The sequence below is a fragment of the Vipera ursinii genome, assembly GCF_947247035.1.
Source record: "Vipera ursinii genome assembly, chromosome: 3".
NCBI classification, from domain to species: Eukaryota; Metazoa; Chordata; class Lepidosauria; order Squamata; family Viperidae; genus Vipera; species Vipera ursinii.
Genome location: NC_139516.1, coordinates 104540592 through 104558394, shown reverse-complemented (window position 1 = coordinate 104558394; position 17803 = coordinate 104540592). Strand labels below are relative to the sequence as shown.

The 17803-nt window shown below is 43.1% G+C and overlaps 1 protein-coding gene across 1 annotated transcript in view; it reads left to right on the top strand.

The window, feature by feature from the left end:
• The window catches only part of HMCN1 (hemicentin 1), a gene marked incomplete at its 3' end in the record, with an annotated part of 535761 nt that overhangs the window by 128248 nt on the left and 389710 nt on the right, over window positions 1-17803 (top strand). Inside the window, 2 exon segments of the mRNA XM_083360257.1 lie at window positions 13205-13376; window positions 16129-16235. Coding sequence (XP_083216383.1) covers window positions 13205-13376; window positions 16129-16235 — 279 coding nt within the window.

Genomic DNA, 17803 nt, shown 5'->3' with positions numbered 1-17803 from the left:
CCAAAATGTCCTGCTGATTTTGTATCATGGCACAGTTGCATGAAATTGATTCTCTGTGTGGCAGGTATATATAGCTTCTCCCCCACCCATGGCAGTCCATCTTTAATTGTGCACACATGTTTATTTTTCTGGAACCATTCATCACTTTCCAAAGTTTTCCTGAATTCTATTCCAGTTTGGCTATCTACCTTCGGCTTCATTTTTTCTTGTGCCCTGGTGGTGACTGATGCTGCCAGTTGTTGTTCCTGTACAAGTGGATTAAAGTCAGTAACTCTTGTGCTGTTATATTGGGGCATGCGGGATAATGCATCTGCCAGGAAGTTCTTTCCCCCCAGTAAGTGTTTGAGACTGAAATTGAATCGGTGAAAATGTTGGGACCAGCGGGCTTGCTTAGGAGTGAGCTTCCTTGGCGTTTTTAGTGCTTCCAAATTCTTGTGGTCTGTCCAGACCTGGAAAGGTATTTTATTTCCTTCTAAAAATTGGCGCCATGTTAATAATGCCCACCTCAACGAGAATGCCTCTTTTCCCCATATTGGCCAGCGTTGCAACTTTATCCGGCATTGCAACTTGGCATTTTCTCCTGGGTGGGGGTGATGGTGGGGGTGCAGCATGAACCTGAGCTTGCAGTTGAGCCACCTGAGCTGCCAGCAAAGTGAGTTGCTGGGTGAGCTGGGCATTCTCAGCACGTAGCTGCTCCATAATATTAGTAAGGGGTGGGAGGCTGAAGGCAAACTGTTCTGTACCAGCCTGCTACCGGCCCTGCAGAAAAGGCAGGGACAACCCCTTTACAAACAGCAAGAGGCTGGAATTACGCCTGCCAAATTTATAGCTACAAAAACAAACAAGACACGAACCAAGAAACAGGAGCTTTAAGAAACATGAACTATCCAAGCGGTTGCCTTCAGCAAACCAGCCCTCCCCACACATTCCCCTTATATAGAGTTCAGGGCATGGCTTCTCTCTGCCTCCTTCCGAGAAGCCCCATTGCCTTCCTCTGTTTACTCCTAATTGACTGCCTCCTGCGTCGGGCGTCCTTGAACAGGGCCAGCTGTGTGTCATCTTCATCCACACTGTCAGGCTCACACAGCTGGGTCTCCGTGGTGACCAAGTGGGAGGGGCCTGGCTGAGGGCTCTCATCAGCAAGATCTTCAACCTCCTCAGCAAGGTCTTCAACACCCCCCTCCTCCTCCTCTGAGTCGTCCGACCCAACTGCCAAAGCCACAGGCTGACCCTGAATCACAACACCTGGACATCTTTAGTGCTTCTAAATTTTTGTGGTCTGTCCAGACCTGGAAAGGTATTTTATTGCCTTCCAAAAATTGTCGCCATGTTAATAACGAAAACCTTAATGAGAATGCTTCTTTCTCCCATATTGGCCAGCGTTGTTCTGTTTCCGTGAGTTTTCTGGATGTGTATGCACATGGTTGCAGCGTCCCCCCATCATTTTCTTGTAATAGTACGGCTCCTACCACTACATCACTCGCATCTGCCTGTATTACAAAAGGTTTGTCGGGATCTGGGTGTTTTAGGACAGGTTCAGCAGAAAAAAGTCTCTAGCCTCTCAAATGCTGTTTGACACTCCATTGTCCACTTTACAGGCTGGCTCGATTTCACGGGGGACCCCCCTTTCATTTTCAAGATGTTTGTCAGGGGCATGGATATTTGGCCAAATGCAGGGATAAATTGGCGGTAGAAATTTGCAAACCCCAGGAAACTTTGCAATTGCTTCCGTGTGCGGGGGGGTGGGTGCCCACTCTAATACTGCCCTAACTTTCTCAGGGTCCATTTCAATGCCCTCTGGGGATATGTGATATCCCAGGTAGTCAATTTTTTCCTGGGGGAATTCGCACTTTGATAGTATAGGTGGACAGCTCACAACTTTTTCAGGACTGCTCTGACTAGTTTGATATGTTCCTCTTTGGTTTCAGTGAAGATATGAATGTCATCCAGGTAAACCAGGACCCCCTTATAAAGGTGCCCCCTTAGCACGTCATTAATTAATTGCATGAATACCACAGGGGCCCCTTGCAGTCCAAATGGCAGTACTTTGAACTGGTAGCAACCCAATGGGCACTTGAATGCAGTCTTCCATTCATCTCCTTCCTTAATCCTATTGCGGTAGTATGCTTCCCTCAGGTCTACTTTAGTGAAAATCCTTCCTTTCGATAGGTGGGATAGCATATCCTTCATCAGGGGTAAGGGGTACAGATTGCATTCACTAATTCTATTCAAATTCCTATAATCTATAGAACAGCGGTAAGAACCATCCTTCTTTTCCCTGAGCAGAACTGGGGCAGCCACTTTGGGTCTGGCAGGCTCAATGAAGCCCCTTTCTAAGTTTTTCTTTATGAATCTTTCCATTTCTGCCATTTCCCTTGGGCTCATGGCATACATCCTGGGTTTTGGGAGTTTTGCCCCAGGTTTGAATTCTATGGTGCAGTCTGTGGGGTGGTGGGGGGGAAGCTCATCTGCTCTTTCCTCACTGAAAACCTCAGCCAGGTCCCTGTATTCTTTCGGTATTTCTGGTAACCCCTTCTCTTTCCCCACCGCTGCTGTCTCCTCCCTCTGGGTTGGGGGGGTGCTTTTGGAGTCTAAGTTCTTCTGCCCCCCCTTTGGGAAATTGAGTTCTGCTGTCCTCCATTTGATCCCAGGGTTCCATTTCTTCAGCCATTCCAGTCCTAGAATCATTGGGCATTCCATGCCTGGGGCCACTATAAACGTTATGTCCTCCTCATGGGGCCCCAGTGATAGGTGGATTGGTAATGTGGCTAGGGTGGCTGGTCCTCCCCCTGCTATTGTCCCATCTAATTGACTAAAAGAGATTGGTTGTTTTAGCTTCCTCACTGGGATGCTCAATCTCTCCACCAGCGTTGGGCTGATAAGGCAGCGGATGCACCCAGAGTCTATCAGAGCTTTTATTTTGGCTGCTTCAGGCATAGGGGAAGCTAATATAGTCACTGCCTTAAGTATGGGTGGAAGGGGTCCACTTACCAATGGTTCTCCCTCTGAGCTGTCTTCCGAGTTGTCCACCGTCCCTGCGGTGCAGGCCGGAGTCCAATCCCATTTCCTGGCAGGAATTGTGGACTCTACAGCCTCTGTCCCTTTCATGGAAGATTCTTTTGTGTTGCCTTGGGGCTTCCCCGGCTTCTTGGAGGATGATGCCTCTGGTTTTTGTGGGGGGGGCTTTTGAATGACATTCTGCCGCACGGTGGCCCTCTCTCCCGCAGTTGAAGCAACCTGTTGATTTTTTGGCTGTGGCTGGTGGTTTTTCCCCCTCGCATGTTTGCTCGGGTGGCAGGCGGCCCCATGGTTTTCCTCTGCGGTGTCTCTTCAGTAGGTCTATTTCCACTTCCTCCGCCAGGATGTACCAGTCATCGAGATGGGGTGGGTCTCCTCGAGGCAGGCAAGCGTCATACAGGTCGTAGTTTAGACTGTCTTTGAAGTGGCTGAGGAGGATGTCTTCGGGCCAGTTCAGCTTGCTGGCAATGGCTCGGAATTCTTGGATATAATCAGCCACTGCTCGCCTGCCCTGCCTCACCGTTTTGATTCTCTCCCAGGCCTTACGGTCAGCCAAAAGATCCTCGAACTGCTGCCTCAAGGATGACATGAATTGGTTGAAGTCGTCGAGTTCTGGGGCATTGGAGTCGTGCAAGTTCACCACCCAGTCTGCAGCCGATCCTTCCAGGGCAGATTGCACAATTCGGATGAGTGTTTTGTCACTAGGGATATCCCAGCCGTACTCTTCCATGTAGCTGAGGACTTGGGTTAGGAAGAATCCCAGTCGTGATGGCTCCCCCTTGAATTTGACTTCCAGGGGCGGGAGTCTTTGGCTGGAGCATTGTCTGCGCCGTGGCCGGTATCGCTCCTCATCCTGGTCCCCGTCTGTGGTTCTGGGGGGGTGGGTACTGCTGAGGCAGCAATTCCTGTTCCATTGGACGGTCCCAGGGTTTCAGGTGCTGGATCCCCTCCATTACCTTTCCAGTTGCTTCCCCAGGCGCTGCCTCGGTTGCGATTTTCAGCTCTCTCCTCCCTTAGTGAGCTCAGGGTTGCTTTCATCAGATCAATGGCCTTTTCCAGGATCCACTCCTTCTCACTGGCATGCAGGGAGCTCTCCATCTCTTGCCTCCATTCCGGTTGGTGGTTACTGTGCCTCAGGGTCACTTCTCCCGAAGCCTTTTCCTACTCACTTTTCCTTCCAACGCCCATCGACCACCGGGGTTTTCAGTCGTACTGCTCCACTGCTTCTTCCCCAGGGAAATATGCCGCTTCAGCTTCCCATCGTCTCTGGGATTCCATTTGGGGGGAAGACTCCCCCTCAATGGGGCTTCCCTCCTCTCTTGCTTTGTCGCCAGACATTGTATTTGTTGCAAAGTCCCCCGGTAAGGTTTTCCCTTCCAGGTTGACTCTTATAGCAGATTCCGTCTACTGTTAGGACCCACCTCAATCCACATCTTAGGAAATAAGAACTCTTGGATGCAAGTTTAGTCCAAAAGGAAAATGTTTACTAGGATGGAATCGATTGTGGCAATACAAGGCGGAATCTAACAAAGTTACATTTCAATCCTATATAAAGCATTCCCATTTCAGCCCCCTCCCCTCATCCATTTGGTCAGGCTCCCATCATTTACTTATGTGTCAGTCCCTTCCGTGGGAAAGGGAACTCTCCTTGTTTTTATTGTTATTGCTTCTTCCTTTTCAGTTGTAAATGAAGATGCGATCCAGATCTGTCTCTCCCTCTCCCTCCCCCAGTTCAAACGTTTCCCTGTTGTTTGAAGATCACCTTAAGTAACCATCCTCTCTCCCCCCTCGGAGAGATGGCAGAATCCCCAGAATAAGCACAATGTTCTACCTATACATTTATGAAATGTGATATAAATGGATTCTGACACAAGGGTCCTCTGATAGCCTTCAAGCTTGATCCCCTGGTAACACCAATACAGGTCAAGCCTCATCAAATGCCTTTAAAACCCAAAACCAATTCAGAGTTGGACAAGCTTTTCAGTCAGGGGATTTTGCAGCCCGTAGACAGTGGGGAGTGGGAGATGCCCCATAGTAATGCCACATAAGGCCAATGGAGAAGTAGGCATATGTGCTGACTATAAGTGCACCATTAACCAGGCACTTCAACAGCATGCGTACCCAGTGCCAGTTGTCAGCCATATTTTGGCATCATTGCAAGGTGGCCACATATTTGCCAAATTAGATTTGGTGCAGGCCTACCAACAGCTGCTGGTGGACGAAGCCATGGCAGCCACCCAAACCATTGTCACCCATCAGGGTGACATCAAGGTCAAGCGCCTACAGTTTGGGGTGAGTGTAGACTGAAGGATTTTCCAGGGAGTAATGGAGTGCATGTTCAAGGGCATTCCAGGGGTCTGCCCCTACTTTGATGATGTACTCATTGCCGGGCAGACTACAGAGCTTCTGGCTGAATGGCATAGAGCCGTCCTTCAGCGGTTCCACACAGCGGGACTTAAATTAAAAAAAGAAAAGTGCAAGATTGGGATAGAGTCAACTGAGTTCCTTGGGTTCTGCATCGATGCCGACGGCATTCATCCTACAGATTTAAAGCTGAAAGTGATTCAGCAGGCACCAAGCCCTAGGTCCAAAGGGGAGCTTCAAGCCTTCTTGGGCCTTCTTAATTTTTATCATGCATTCCTCCCACATAAGGCTGCAGTGGCAGAGCCATTACACTGGCTCTTAGACAAAAACGCTCAGTGGCAGTGGACCAATGTCCACGAAAGAAATTTCCAGGCAGTCAAATCACTGCTGTCCTCAAACTCGATCCTCACTCATTTTAACAAAAAGCTGCCAGTTTGCATCGCATGTGATGTATCCCCATATGGGGTTGGGGCTGTGTTGAGCCATTTGTTGGCTGATGAGAAACAGTCTCCCATCGCTTATTATTCGAGGACCCTGTCATCTGCAGAGTGCAATTATGCGCAGATTGACAAGGAGGCCTTGGCCATTGTGGCCGGGGTTAAAAAGTTCCGTGACTATTTGTATGGCCGCCATTTCATGGTCTTTACAGACCACAAGCCACTTCTAGGGTTGTTCACTATGAACAGGCAGACACTTCAGATTCTGTCTCCTAGAATGCTGAGGTGGTCTATATTCCTTTCAGCCTACAGCTACAGGCTGATTCACAAACCGGGCAAAGAAATGGGCCATGCAGACAGCCTTAGCAGACAGCCTTATGGCTCTGGCTGCATGCATCCTAGCCATACAGGATTTGCCAGAGTCTCCTCTCCATGCTGGAGACATAGCTGCTGAAACAGCAGCTGACAGAGCACTTAGCCGCGTGCTTACTTGGGTTCACACAGAATGAGTGGACAAATGTCCAGGGCCAGAATTTCAAAGTTTCTTCATGAGGAAAGATGAGCATTCAGCTCATAAAGGGTGCATTCTATGGTCAAGTAGAGTCATAGTTCCTAGCTTGTTAAGAGTCTCTGCATGAAGGCAATCCGGGAATAGTCCGGATGAAGGCACTGGTGAGGAGCTACCTTTGGTGGCCAGGGCTAGACAAAACTATCGAGGCCCAAGTACATGGTTGCTACACGTGCCAACAATCCAGGCCGGAGATGCCACAGGCCCCTGTCCACTGATGGGAGGACACTCACACACTGTGGTCAAGAATCCACATCAACTTTGCCAGGCCCTTTCAGGGACAGCTGTTTTTAATAGTGGTCAACAGCCACGCTAAATGGTTAGAGGTTGTACCAATTTCCACTATGACTACTGCTAGGACCATCCAGGTGATGCACAGAATATTTGCAACACATGGGCTTCCAGACGTCTTAGTCTCGGACAATGGGGCTCAGTTCACCGCTTCAGAATTCCAGGCCTTTTTCAGGGAAAATCTCAAGTATCTTGTATGTTCTATGGGGAAACATCTAGATTAGAACCCAGGATTTGCTTCCAACATCCTCATTCACACTTTCGAGGAGTTGATTAAATATGCCAAAACTAGATACAAGTTTAGGATGGGCTTTTTTGTCAAAATAAAACAATATATTTAAATTAAACATTGTTTGTTTGCATCTCCAACAACATTAAATGCAATACTGTAAAGTGTTTTCTAAAATAATAGTTTTTGTTGAAAAGAATGTGATATAAAAGCTATTGAAAAACTTAATAAAATATACAAGCAAAGTGTAAAAAGCAAAACAATATAAGATATTTTAAAAAGTTATAAAAATGGCAACCCCCTATCTCTGCCTGTCTCTCCACTTCCCTGTCAAACCACCTATTTATTTAGTAAAATTTTTATGCCACCATTTCCCCTACAAGATGACTCTGGCGGTTTACAAATTATAGAAACAAATGAAAAATAGTTAAAAAATTAAAACAAACTGACATTAAAATATTATTAAAACTGTGCTTATTGCTAACTGGATATTTTTATACTTTACTTCAGACATTATTACTCATATTTATTTGGATCTTTTAAAGTGTTTCTGTCATTATTATTATTATTACTATTAAAAAGTTTCTTTTTTTCTTTAAAAAACATATTCCAATTGTGTTAATTTGCCTTGCTATAAAAATATTTTTCTCAATCAAGAGGAAGAGGATAACATAAGAATGCTGTGCTCGTGACATTCATTTGAAAAATTAAAGTATTTATATTATGCAAGGATTCAAAAGCAGATTAGACTGTATTGAAGGGTTTTAAATTTTCGACACATATTTTGTTGTGTGTCCTGGTCCTTTAGATTTAGCAATAAAAGATAAAACTTTTCCACTTAAAGTAGAAAATAGAAAAAGCAAGCAGCAGTTATGATTGTCTTTTGATTCATTTCTGCTGATGTTAACTGATTCACCAACTAGGTATGAAAAGCCTTAAATTTGTTGGGTTTTCTTGTATTGCTAATATAATGCACTCTTATTTCTGTCCTGCACTACGCACATTAAATATACTATAAATGTAGTCTATGCGGGTAAGGGAATCTGCAAAATTTGTTGCAGAGTTTTAAATTGAAAGCATATATCAAATTACATTGCAATGTCATAATTTTGTAATGCATATTTGTCTAAGCAATAATTGACCACACACCACTTAGATTTTAGGCTTTCTATCTTGTTTCTCATTAAAATTCCCTTATCCAGCTCCATATTACCTCATTCCCTGTCTCACTGCAGACTGAGCATCATACAAATGCTTTCATTTTATATATTATGAAAAATACTATATTACTTATATCTCTTATCCCTCTTATTGTGGGGTCTCTTTATACCGAAAGTTATCTGTTCTTTTAATCGTATTCAAACACGTGTTTGCTCATGTAATACTCCATCTGGTAGGGTGAGGCAAATCTCTTGAATCTATCTCTGGCCTTCTTCTTTTGCCAAGTAGCTTTCCATGTTGATATATTCTGCTTGCCAGGAAGTTCTTGTATCTTTGTAAGTATTGTTGGGAGTGGAGAAGACAGTATGCATAGAATATATGCTTTTTGTCTCCCAAACTCTAATGGTTCTCCTGGCAGTTCTATAGCCCATTTTGTTAAGTCTTCTTTCTTATCCTCAGATTTATTTTAACGTTCTAATGAATAAAGTATCTTTTCCATTTTTATTGTTATGTCAAAGTCTTGTAGATTTTTTCCTGTTTTTGTTAAATTATAATTCTCTTCATTTGTTGCTTTGCTAATTAAGTCATTTTCTTCTAGTTTATGTTCTGTTATCTGATTTGTTTGTTCATTCTTTACCATCATTTTCTGAGTGTTATTTTGATTGTGGGTTTAAATTAGAGATGTGCTCATTTATGTCATCAAAGTTATTTTTGATCTCCTCGTGGTTTGAATCTATTGTCATTTGTATCTGTTGTACCATTAGATACATTTCCTCCTGGAAAGTATTTGTCTTTTCTTGAAATGTTGCTTCTGGAGATCTTTGATATTCCAGGCTAGATCCTTCAGGAATAATTATTAAATGTAGTTTTCTGTTATTTTTTGATAAGTATGCAATAACCAATTTGTCTCCCCCTTTCAAATAGTCCTTCATCAGTGCCATAGTCTCTATAATTAGCCTTATCAAACCAGTCAAACTCAGAATTGAAACAGCCTAATTTTGTATAGTTCTTATCTTTATATATAGTTTTTATAATCCACTGTATTTTCAAATGTCAAGCCATCAGTAAAATCAGTATTTTATAACAGTTCTTTTATTCAAGGGTCAGTTGTCAACCAGTCAAAATTGCAATTCAGTATATTTGGCTACCTTGAGTCCTTCCTGTAAATTCCCCCCTAAAAGATTAGCCCAGAGTCAAAGTTTTTCTTTTTCTGTAAACAATTCTTGAGTTTAGACAACAGTTAGAGTATTTCTTTTCCTTCAGACACTTTTTAATCTTATGACTAGACCAGTATGTATTCTTTCTTTGTTCCCACCCAGCTGTCTTCTGAGGGTTATCAAAGTTCAAGGGAACAGATTATTCTTTGTTTCTGGGTGTCTTGCCAACTTCTGAATCAGTGTTGTTAATATTCTATGTTCTAGTTCTCCACTAGGTGTCAGTAGTTTTTTTCCAGGTTTTTCAGACAAAAATATTATTATTTATTATTTTGTATATAGTTCCATCAAAACCCTTCTTAGCAGTTTTTTTAATTTCTAGATTTATCCAGACTGTAGTATTTTAACTTTGATTTCAAAATATTTCTTTCCCCCTTAAAGGTTAATTCACCACTCCATCTATGAGGGAGTAGGGTTGTAGTTCCCTCCCTTACTTTGGGGATCTTTCCCAGGGACTTAGTTACAGAGGAGAGAAGATCATACTCTCACCAGTTCTAAGCACACTGTTCACCATTGTTCTGGTTTGTGCTCTTGGACTTCAGCTGCAAGTAGCTTGGACTAGACGCAGCTAGCCTTTCTCCTGTCGGGTTAGAGGGATTGCCCTGGATCAAACAGAATGGCTGCCATTGTTTTGTAATCATTGGGGCATGCCTTTTTCTTTGTCGCCTCTCTGGGGTGACTTCAGACCCATTTAGGGTCCCCTGGCAGGGCGAAATCAGCCGTGGGGTCTGGAGCTCCGCAATTCCCCGGCCGTGCGCTATGGCGCAAAAACTGGAAGGGATGATGTATGTATATTGTCACGCTGCCTGTTTAACTTATATGCAGAGCACATCATGAGAAAGGCAGGGCTAGATGAATCAAAAGTTGGAATTAAGATTGCCAGAAGAAATATCAACAACCTAAGATATGCAGATGATACCACTCTAATGGCAGAAAGTGAAGAGGAACTAAAGAGCCTCTTGTTCCTGGTAAAGAAGGAGAGTGCAAAAGTTGGGTTGAAACTTAACATTAAGAAAACCAAGATCATGGCATCCGGCCCTCTCAATTCCTGGCAAATAGATGGGGAAGAAATGGAGGTAGTGACAGATTTTATTTTCCTGGGCTCCAAGATTACCACGGATGGGGACTGCAGCCAAGAAATTAAAAGATGCTTGCTCCTGGGGAGGAAAGCCATGGCAAATCTAGACAACACACTAAAAAGCAGAGACATCATCCTGCCAACAAAAGTGTCTATAGTCAAGGCTATGATCTTCCCAGTTGCAATGTATGGCAGTGAAAGTTGGACCATAAGAAAGGCTGAGTGCCAAAGAATTGAGGCCTTTGAACTATGGTGCTGGAGAAGACTCCTGTGAGTCCCTTGGACTGCAAGGTGATCAAACTGGTCAGTCCTAGAGGAGATCAACCCTGACTGCTCTTTAGAAGGCCAGATCCTAAAGTTGAAACTCAAATACTTTGGCCACCTAATGAGAAGGAAGGACTCACTGGAGAAGAGCCTAATGCTGGGCAAGAGAAGAAGGGGACGACAGAGAATGAGGTTGCTGGATGGAGTCACTGAAGCAGTAGGCATGAGCTTAAATGGACTCCAGAAGATGGTAGAGGACAGGAAGACATGGAGGAACATTGTCCATGGGGTCATGATGGTTCGGACATGACTTTGCAACTAACAGCAACAAAAAAACATATTTTGGAAACAAAATCCAAAGCATCTCTATTATTTCATAATGATAGACTTTATTTTTATGCAAGATAACTGTGTTTTTTAAAAGTTAAAAATTCAGAAAAATCACTCTGTTTAAAAAAGGTGAGATGCATTTTATAAAATCTTGAGGTAAATGCTCAGTATGAAATGTCCTGAGAAAAATAAACATATTAATACATTCTCTAATATTGTCTCAAATTATCCCTCAGCAGTCTATTGGTAAGAGAAAACCAGAGTATATTTGCAAATGAGAATTCTTTCATTCATAACATTGCACATGGGAATAACTTGTTGATAAGATACTATTCAAATATTAATAAAAGATGTTGACTGACGATAGAAAAGGAGAGTTCAATGTGTGACTCTTTATTTCTCTCCTTTGCATGTAAGGTTCCTCACAAATTATGATAAGATAATTTCCACAAGCATACTCAGACTAGGATCAGCTAGTTCCCCTACAAGACTTTTTAATAATAAGAGTAGACAGATGAAGGAAATCTACAGCTGGCCCTACAAAAATATTGGCCTCTTCTACGAAGCTTAGTCCTGTCTTCAGTTTAATCTGGGATGCTGACAATAAAATTCACCAGATTCTGAGAAGTTTGTTAGCTAAAAAAGAACTTATTCCACTTCTGTTGGCCTAAGGATTGTCACCATCTTTGAAGAGAGGATGGTGCCCACTCTATTAAAAACTTGGCAACTAGGGTGGGAAGGAAAGATTAAATTAATATTTATGTTATTTTCATTAATTTAAAGTGTTTAAATCTAAACTCACCCTCTTAACATTATAACATTTTATTATGTATTCATTTGGATCGATATCCTGCATGTCAGCATATAGAATACTTCCTTCTCAATCCTTTCTTGGAGATAGACCACTCAGAGAGCTTTCATGGACTCAGATCTGGGACTCCCTGGTTTTACTCTGTTATACCAAAGCTTTTCAACCAGTGGTTTGGGTACCACCTGTGGTACATTGGCACCTGGCAGGTGGTACACGGCCATGCTTGAAAAGTGGTAGTGGGGGAGGGGAGTGAGCTGAACTGGTGGCAGCACCACACAAGCCTGAACGAGAGATGGCTGGAGCTGCAGGGCTATCAGGGCTCAGCAGAAGCGCCAGGATCAGTGCTGCTTTCCAGCTGATTGGCGCTTCTTCAGGGCTGTTAGGGCTCAGTGGAAGCACCAGGATCAGCACCAGGGTCCAGCTGGAACTCGGGACTGATCTTGGCACTTCTGCTGAGCCCAGAAGAAGCGCCGATCAGCTGGAATATTGCAGCATCTCCAGGGTCTTGTGATTTACATTCAGATGCTTGGCAACTGATTCATAGTTATGACAGTCACAGTGTCCCAGGATCATGTGAAGTGACCCAAACCTGCTGCAACCACCCAGCAGATGAGGGGGGAATAAAAACCAAACTCCCCCCTCCCCCGCTGCCAATCCTCAGCAGAAATGCTCACAACAATGAAAACTTGGACAGGAGGAAGAGTGTGCCAGGCAGGCAAACAGGTGTCTTGTTTGGCTGTGTCTTGGGGGGCACTTTTTTCAGTGCCATTGTAACTTCGAACAGTCACTAAGCGAACTGTTGTAAATTGAGGACTAACTGTACTTCATCACTTTTTTTCCTTTTTTGGCGGGGTCATCAAGTTTTTGACATCTTGCTAGGTGACTGGTGGTACTCAGATGTTGCCATATCCTAAAAGCGGTACAATGGCTGAAAAGGTTGAAAAGGCCTGTGTTATACTACACTGGCTCTTTTTTGATCCATGGGCATGTATGTTGGAAACTAAGTATTGAGTAGTGGGCTTCAGTAGGCAAGGAGCAGACCAGCATAGTTACAACATTATTTATTGACTTAAACTAGAACTGGAGAACTGCAGGCAATTGCCTGTAATTTGTACTCTGAACCCACAGGGCCTTAACCAATTATAATACTTGAAAAACCTGCCCAAATATGAATGTTCAAAGTTTCCCTCCAAAACAGTTGGAGTTAACAATCAGGATCATCTAAAGGTTAGTTTCATTTTAGCTTCACAAGCAGTTGGAATTAAGTTAGTTTCACTTTAGCAGGGATTAACACAACTTTATATATATTCAATACATAACACTAAGTGTTGGATGATTGTGAAGAGCTCATTCATGGAACAAAAGAACCATGATTTAGCAAAACATGTATCTAATATATTTGATTATGGAATAAGTTATGGATCTATTTACTTTTCCAGGTACTGAAATGGGTGGAAGAAGCAGTGCAAGCTTCTAAAGTTCATCTATTGTCTACAGACCATTTAACTTCGGGAGAAAGCTTTTGGCAGATCCCTTTTGATCCTAGTCTGAAAGAAGTTACAGTGTCACTAAGTGGTCCTTCTCCAGAAATTGAAATTCACAACCCTTTGGGTGAGATGTTAATCTATTTCCTTTTATAAGGATGGCCAGGCATGACTTATTTTCAGTATCTTCCTAGCTTTGTTATACAAGCAGTACAAGTTTATGGTACAGATATGATTGGATGATTGGATGACTCTAACTCAACTTCTTGAAGCATTTTATGGGATGACAGTTAAGAAATACTATCCTTTTCTTTGTAAATATGTCCCTCCTACTTTAAAATAAATCCCTGAGATTGAAGCATAAGAACATTAATGATAGGAGACCAGAATGACAAATCCAAAAATAAGGAAGACTAGAAAATTAGAAGGGAAATCAAGAATGTTCAAATGTAGATATGAGATCAAGGTGGGCAAGCATTCCCAATGGTTTAAAGACTACTTAGACGTGTTTTAGGCATTTTGTATTTCCCATGTTAAGTAGCATTGGAATCTCAGAAGAAAATTGGTGATGTGCTGTCTCATTTTTCATCTGAAGATCACAAAAGTGATTTTAGTGGTAAGAGGTATTCCCAAAAATATCTGCACTTCAAGCCATTTAGGACCTTACATGTTATCAAGTTTATCTCAAAATAGGAAAATATTTAGCTAATGAAGAAAGCGAGAACAGTAATGATTCAGTAATCAAACATATTGCTTAGTAACAGAGTAGCAGCATTTTGCACCAATTGAAGCCTTTATGAAATCTACTAGAATATCCCCATGAAGATCTTATTTAGATATGAAATTACTGAGAGATGGATCACTATCAGTGGCGTAGCGTGGGGGGTGCAGGGGGGGCCGGCCGCACCGGGCGCAACATTTGGGGGGGCGCCCATTAAGCTCGCCGGAGGAGGACGATTCCGCTTCGCCGAGGGTCGGTGGTAGTAGGGGACAGCAGCCGGTCAAGCCCGGCAACGCGTCCGATCCTGCCGCCGGCACCGGCACCTCTCCGTCCGCCGACGCCCCATTGGGATCAGGCCAAGGGGCGTTGGGACGGGGCAAAGAGAAGAGCAGCGCCGCTGCCGCCCTTTCCGTGCCGGATTCGCACCCGGGGCCAAAAAAAAAATAAAATAAACAAAGGCGCCAAGGAGGGCCCACTCAGCGGCGCTTCGGAAGGCCCGAGTGGGCTCTGCCGCTTCGTCTCCGCGATCGCGCGCGAAGCCAAGCTGGGGATGGAGGCAGCCGGCAAAGGCTCGGCTTACGAGCCTCGCGGAAGATCAGCCACCCACTCGCGGGAGGGGCGGAGCAGGACGCCGCAGTGTCCACGTGGCTCCGCGCCGTGGTTAATCCCCGCTGCACCTACGGCTGCCATGGCGGGGGAAAAGGAACGGTGGGTTAAGTTTTTGAGGGACGAGTTACTCGCCTTTTTTTTATTTCCCTCCACCCCACCCCACCCCACCCCGCTCGCTTCTTTTTCCCCAGGGAATCTGAAGCTACTTTGCGCACATCAAAAGCCTTGAGTATTTGCGGCTGAACTCTGAAAATCGCTGACCCGAAGGCAGCCCTCTCAAAGCACCAATCCAAACAGAAGCGGGGGGGGGCAGAGATTCATTCACCCCGACCCACCTTTATTCAGGGAGGCGTGCATCACACGCCAATTTTTTTTTTATTTAGGGTTTTGATGAACACACAAGGGGAGCAATAGTCGTCCCTGGCATTCCTTTAAGCCAGTGGTGTAGCGTGGGGGGGTGCAGGGGGGGCCGGGTGCAACATCTGGAGGGGCGCATTAGATGCATTTTACTTTAATTACATCAGTATTTTCATAACAAACAATACATGTGCTTAGGGGGTAAGGGTTTCTTTAACTAATCTAGTGGAAGAGACTCGAGTGTTAAAATCCACGGGTTAGGGGGCGCAAATTACTTGCCTTGCCCCGGGTGCTGACAACCCACGCTACGCCACTGATCACTATGGTAAATCTGGGACAGTTAAGTGAGTGCTACAGCTGGCAAACCAACCAGAGCTGAAAGTAGACTTAGTGTCCAGTGAGAAATTGGATCTCAAACTATCCCCAGTTTATAAATCTGCTTTTTCAAAGGATCACAAATCTATCTAGTGTAGGTGGTTTTCCTACAGGGGTCCCCAACCCCTGTCCTGTTAGCAATTAGGCCCCATAACTGGAGGTGAGTGGTGGGTGAGTGGGCAAAACCAAAACCCTCCTCCTCCCAATCTGTGGGAAAAATATCTTCCATGAAACTGGCCCCTGGTGCCAAAAAGGTTGGGGACCAGTGGTTGGATTCAGCCAGTTCACACCAATTCTGCAGAACCGGTAGCTAATATTTTGTTGCCCAGGCCCAGAATAGACTTCCAGAAGTGGCATCCATACAGAGAACCGGTTGTTCCCATATTTGAATCCTACCACTGTTGCGGACCTCTGTTTTCCTAATTGCTTATGCTGGGATTAGCCCATTAATTATATCACTAGTTTATCATAATTAAATTTAAACTTGTTTCTCTTCCAGCCCATTTCTGCCTGCAAACTTTAATCCAATCCAGCACTGACTCACTTGATTAAAATACTGAGATAGCCATAGATAAATCTCTACGAATTGATTGTTTTGTGAGAATACCCTTATTACAGCAATTTAACTTAATGCAAATTAAATGCTCTCCATATATGAATGAATGCATGATTCAAATGGAATATATAGGTTTGTAACAAAGCACTGTTTGTCGTAAAGTTGCAGAAAGACAGAATTATCTGTTGCATAGAACATAATCTAGATAAGAGAATTACTGAAATAACTAATAAAAATACTCATTCTTTGCCTGCGCTATAGGTAAGCTTGTAGAGAAAAGATCTGGCTTGAATGAATTACTCAATATTGAAAATTCTGTTAAAGTAGTGAATATAAAAGAACCAGAACCAGGAACATGGACTATTCAGGTAACCTTAATGAAATAATGCTGCAATTTATTTTCCACTACCTGAAGTTTTATAGAAAATGAATGTCAAAAAGTTGTTTGTTTGTTTATTCTTTTTTATTACTGAATGCAAAGGATTTTTTGTAGTGTTTTCAGGCTTAAAACTAAACATAGATGGCTTTATTGAATTAATATTTGAACCCATCCATTGCTCTGATGCAATTGCTAGCCATCTTGACAAGTGTCTTCAGAAAACTCCAGTTTTATCTTGATTTTCATGGCCCAATAGAGCTAAGAGCAACATATCACGGCTCTGAAAAGTGGTGGCTACTTCATGGTTAAGATGCTGTCTGTACACAAGGGGCATAAACAATAGATAATCAAATTAATTGTCAAATATATATGTTTGGCAAGAGGATTAAGATAATTCATGTTAAGCAAATGAAGGAATTTTGATTCCATGCTTTTTATATTTCTTTTTGACTCCATACCTCTTTGGTTTCTTTGGACAAAGGAAAACTTACATGTGGTTTGTCACCACCCAATGAAGCGAAATAAATGTCCAAAATATGTGTATTGAACATACCACTAATGTATGTTTCACAAATGAGATATTCTCAGCTTTGCACTGCTGACAATGCACAGTCTTCTCAAGAGGATAACTGTAGTTGGTGTTGATAATCGAAAACTGTAGTCCATGCATGACAAACTCATTCCACACTTCACTGCTGTCTTTTTCTGTTAAAATACTCGGCTTCCCAAACTGTAAACTGTAATTATATATAAATGGTAATGTTGCTGAGCTATGCCTCCCCATCTCTATATGTATTGTTCTCAAAGTGGGAAACACATCTTAAAAATCAGAGTCAATTGCATGGAATACTGAAATGTGTATCTGGAGAATATTGAATGAATATCAATTTACAAGAAAAGATGTAGTTGGATTTACCCAAAGTAATACAAATACAACTTAAAGAGCAGCTACAATGGTGGTACTCATTTTTTCCACTTATTGGAGAATAGGTCAATGTGTTAGTCGAGTATCGTTGTTGTTTTTCAGTTGCTAAGTTGTGTTGTCTTCTGGGCAATCCCATGGACCATAGCATGCCAGAGACTCCTGTTCTCCACTATGTCTGGAGTTTGCTCAAAGTCATGTTCATTACATCACTGACATTCTCTAACCATCTCATCCTCTGCTGTTTTCTACTCCTTTTGCCTTCAGTCTTTCCCAACATCAAGGTCTTCTCATTTGGTAACCAAAGTATTTGAGTTGCAGGTTAAGTATCTGTCTTTCTAGAAAACAGTCAGGGTTGACTTCCAACGACCTCATGAGAGTCTTCTCCAACACCACAATTGTTAGTGGACTATACAACATGCCCCCCCCCATTATCTCTGCTTTCGCGCTTTAACTGTGACTGCATTATATCCCAGCACTCTTCAAGTGAAATCTAAACTGGGCCATCTTTTGAAGTTAAGGTTCTTGATTTGTTAATCACAGTAATAACTCAGGTAGATCAAAAGGTGTCTGGTAGCACTTTTCAGATTAATGTGTTTATTCCAAAGTTGTTGTTGTTAGCTGCAAAGTCGTGT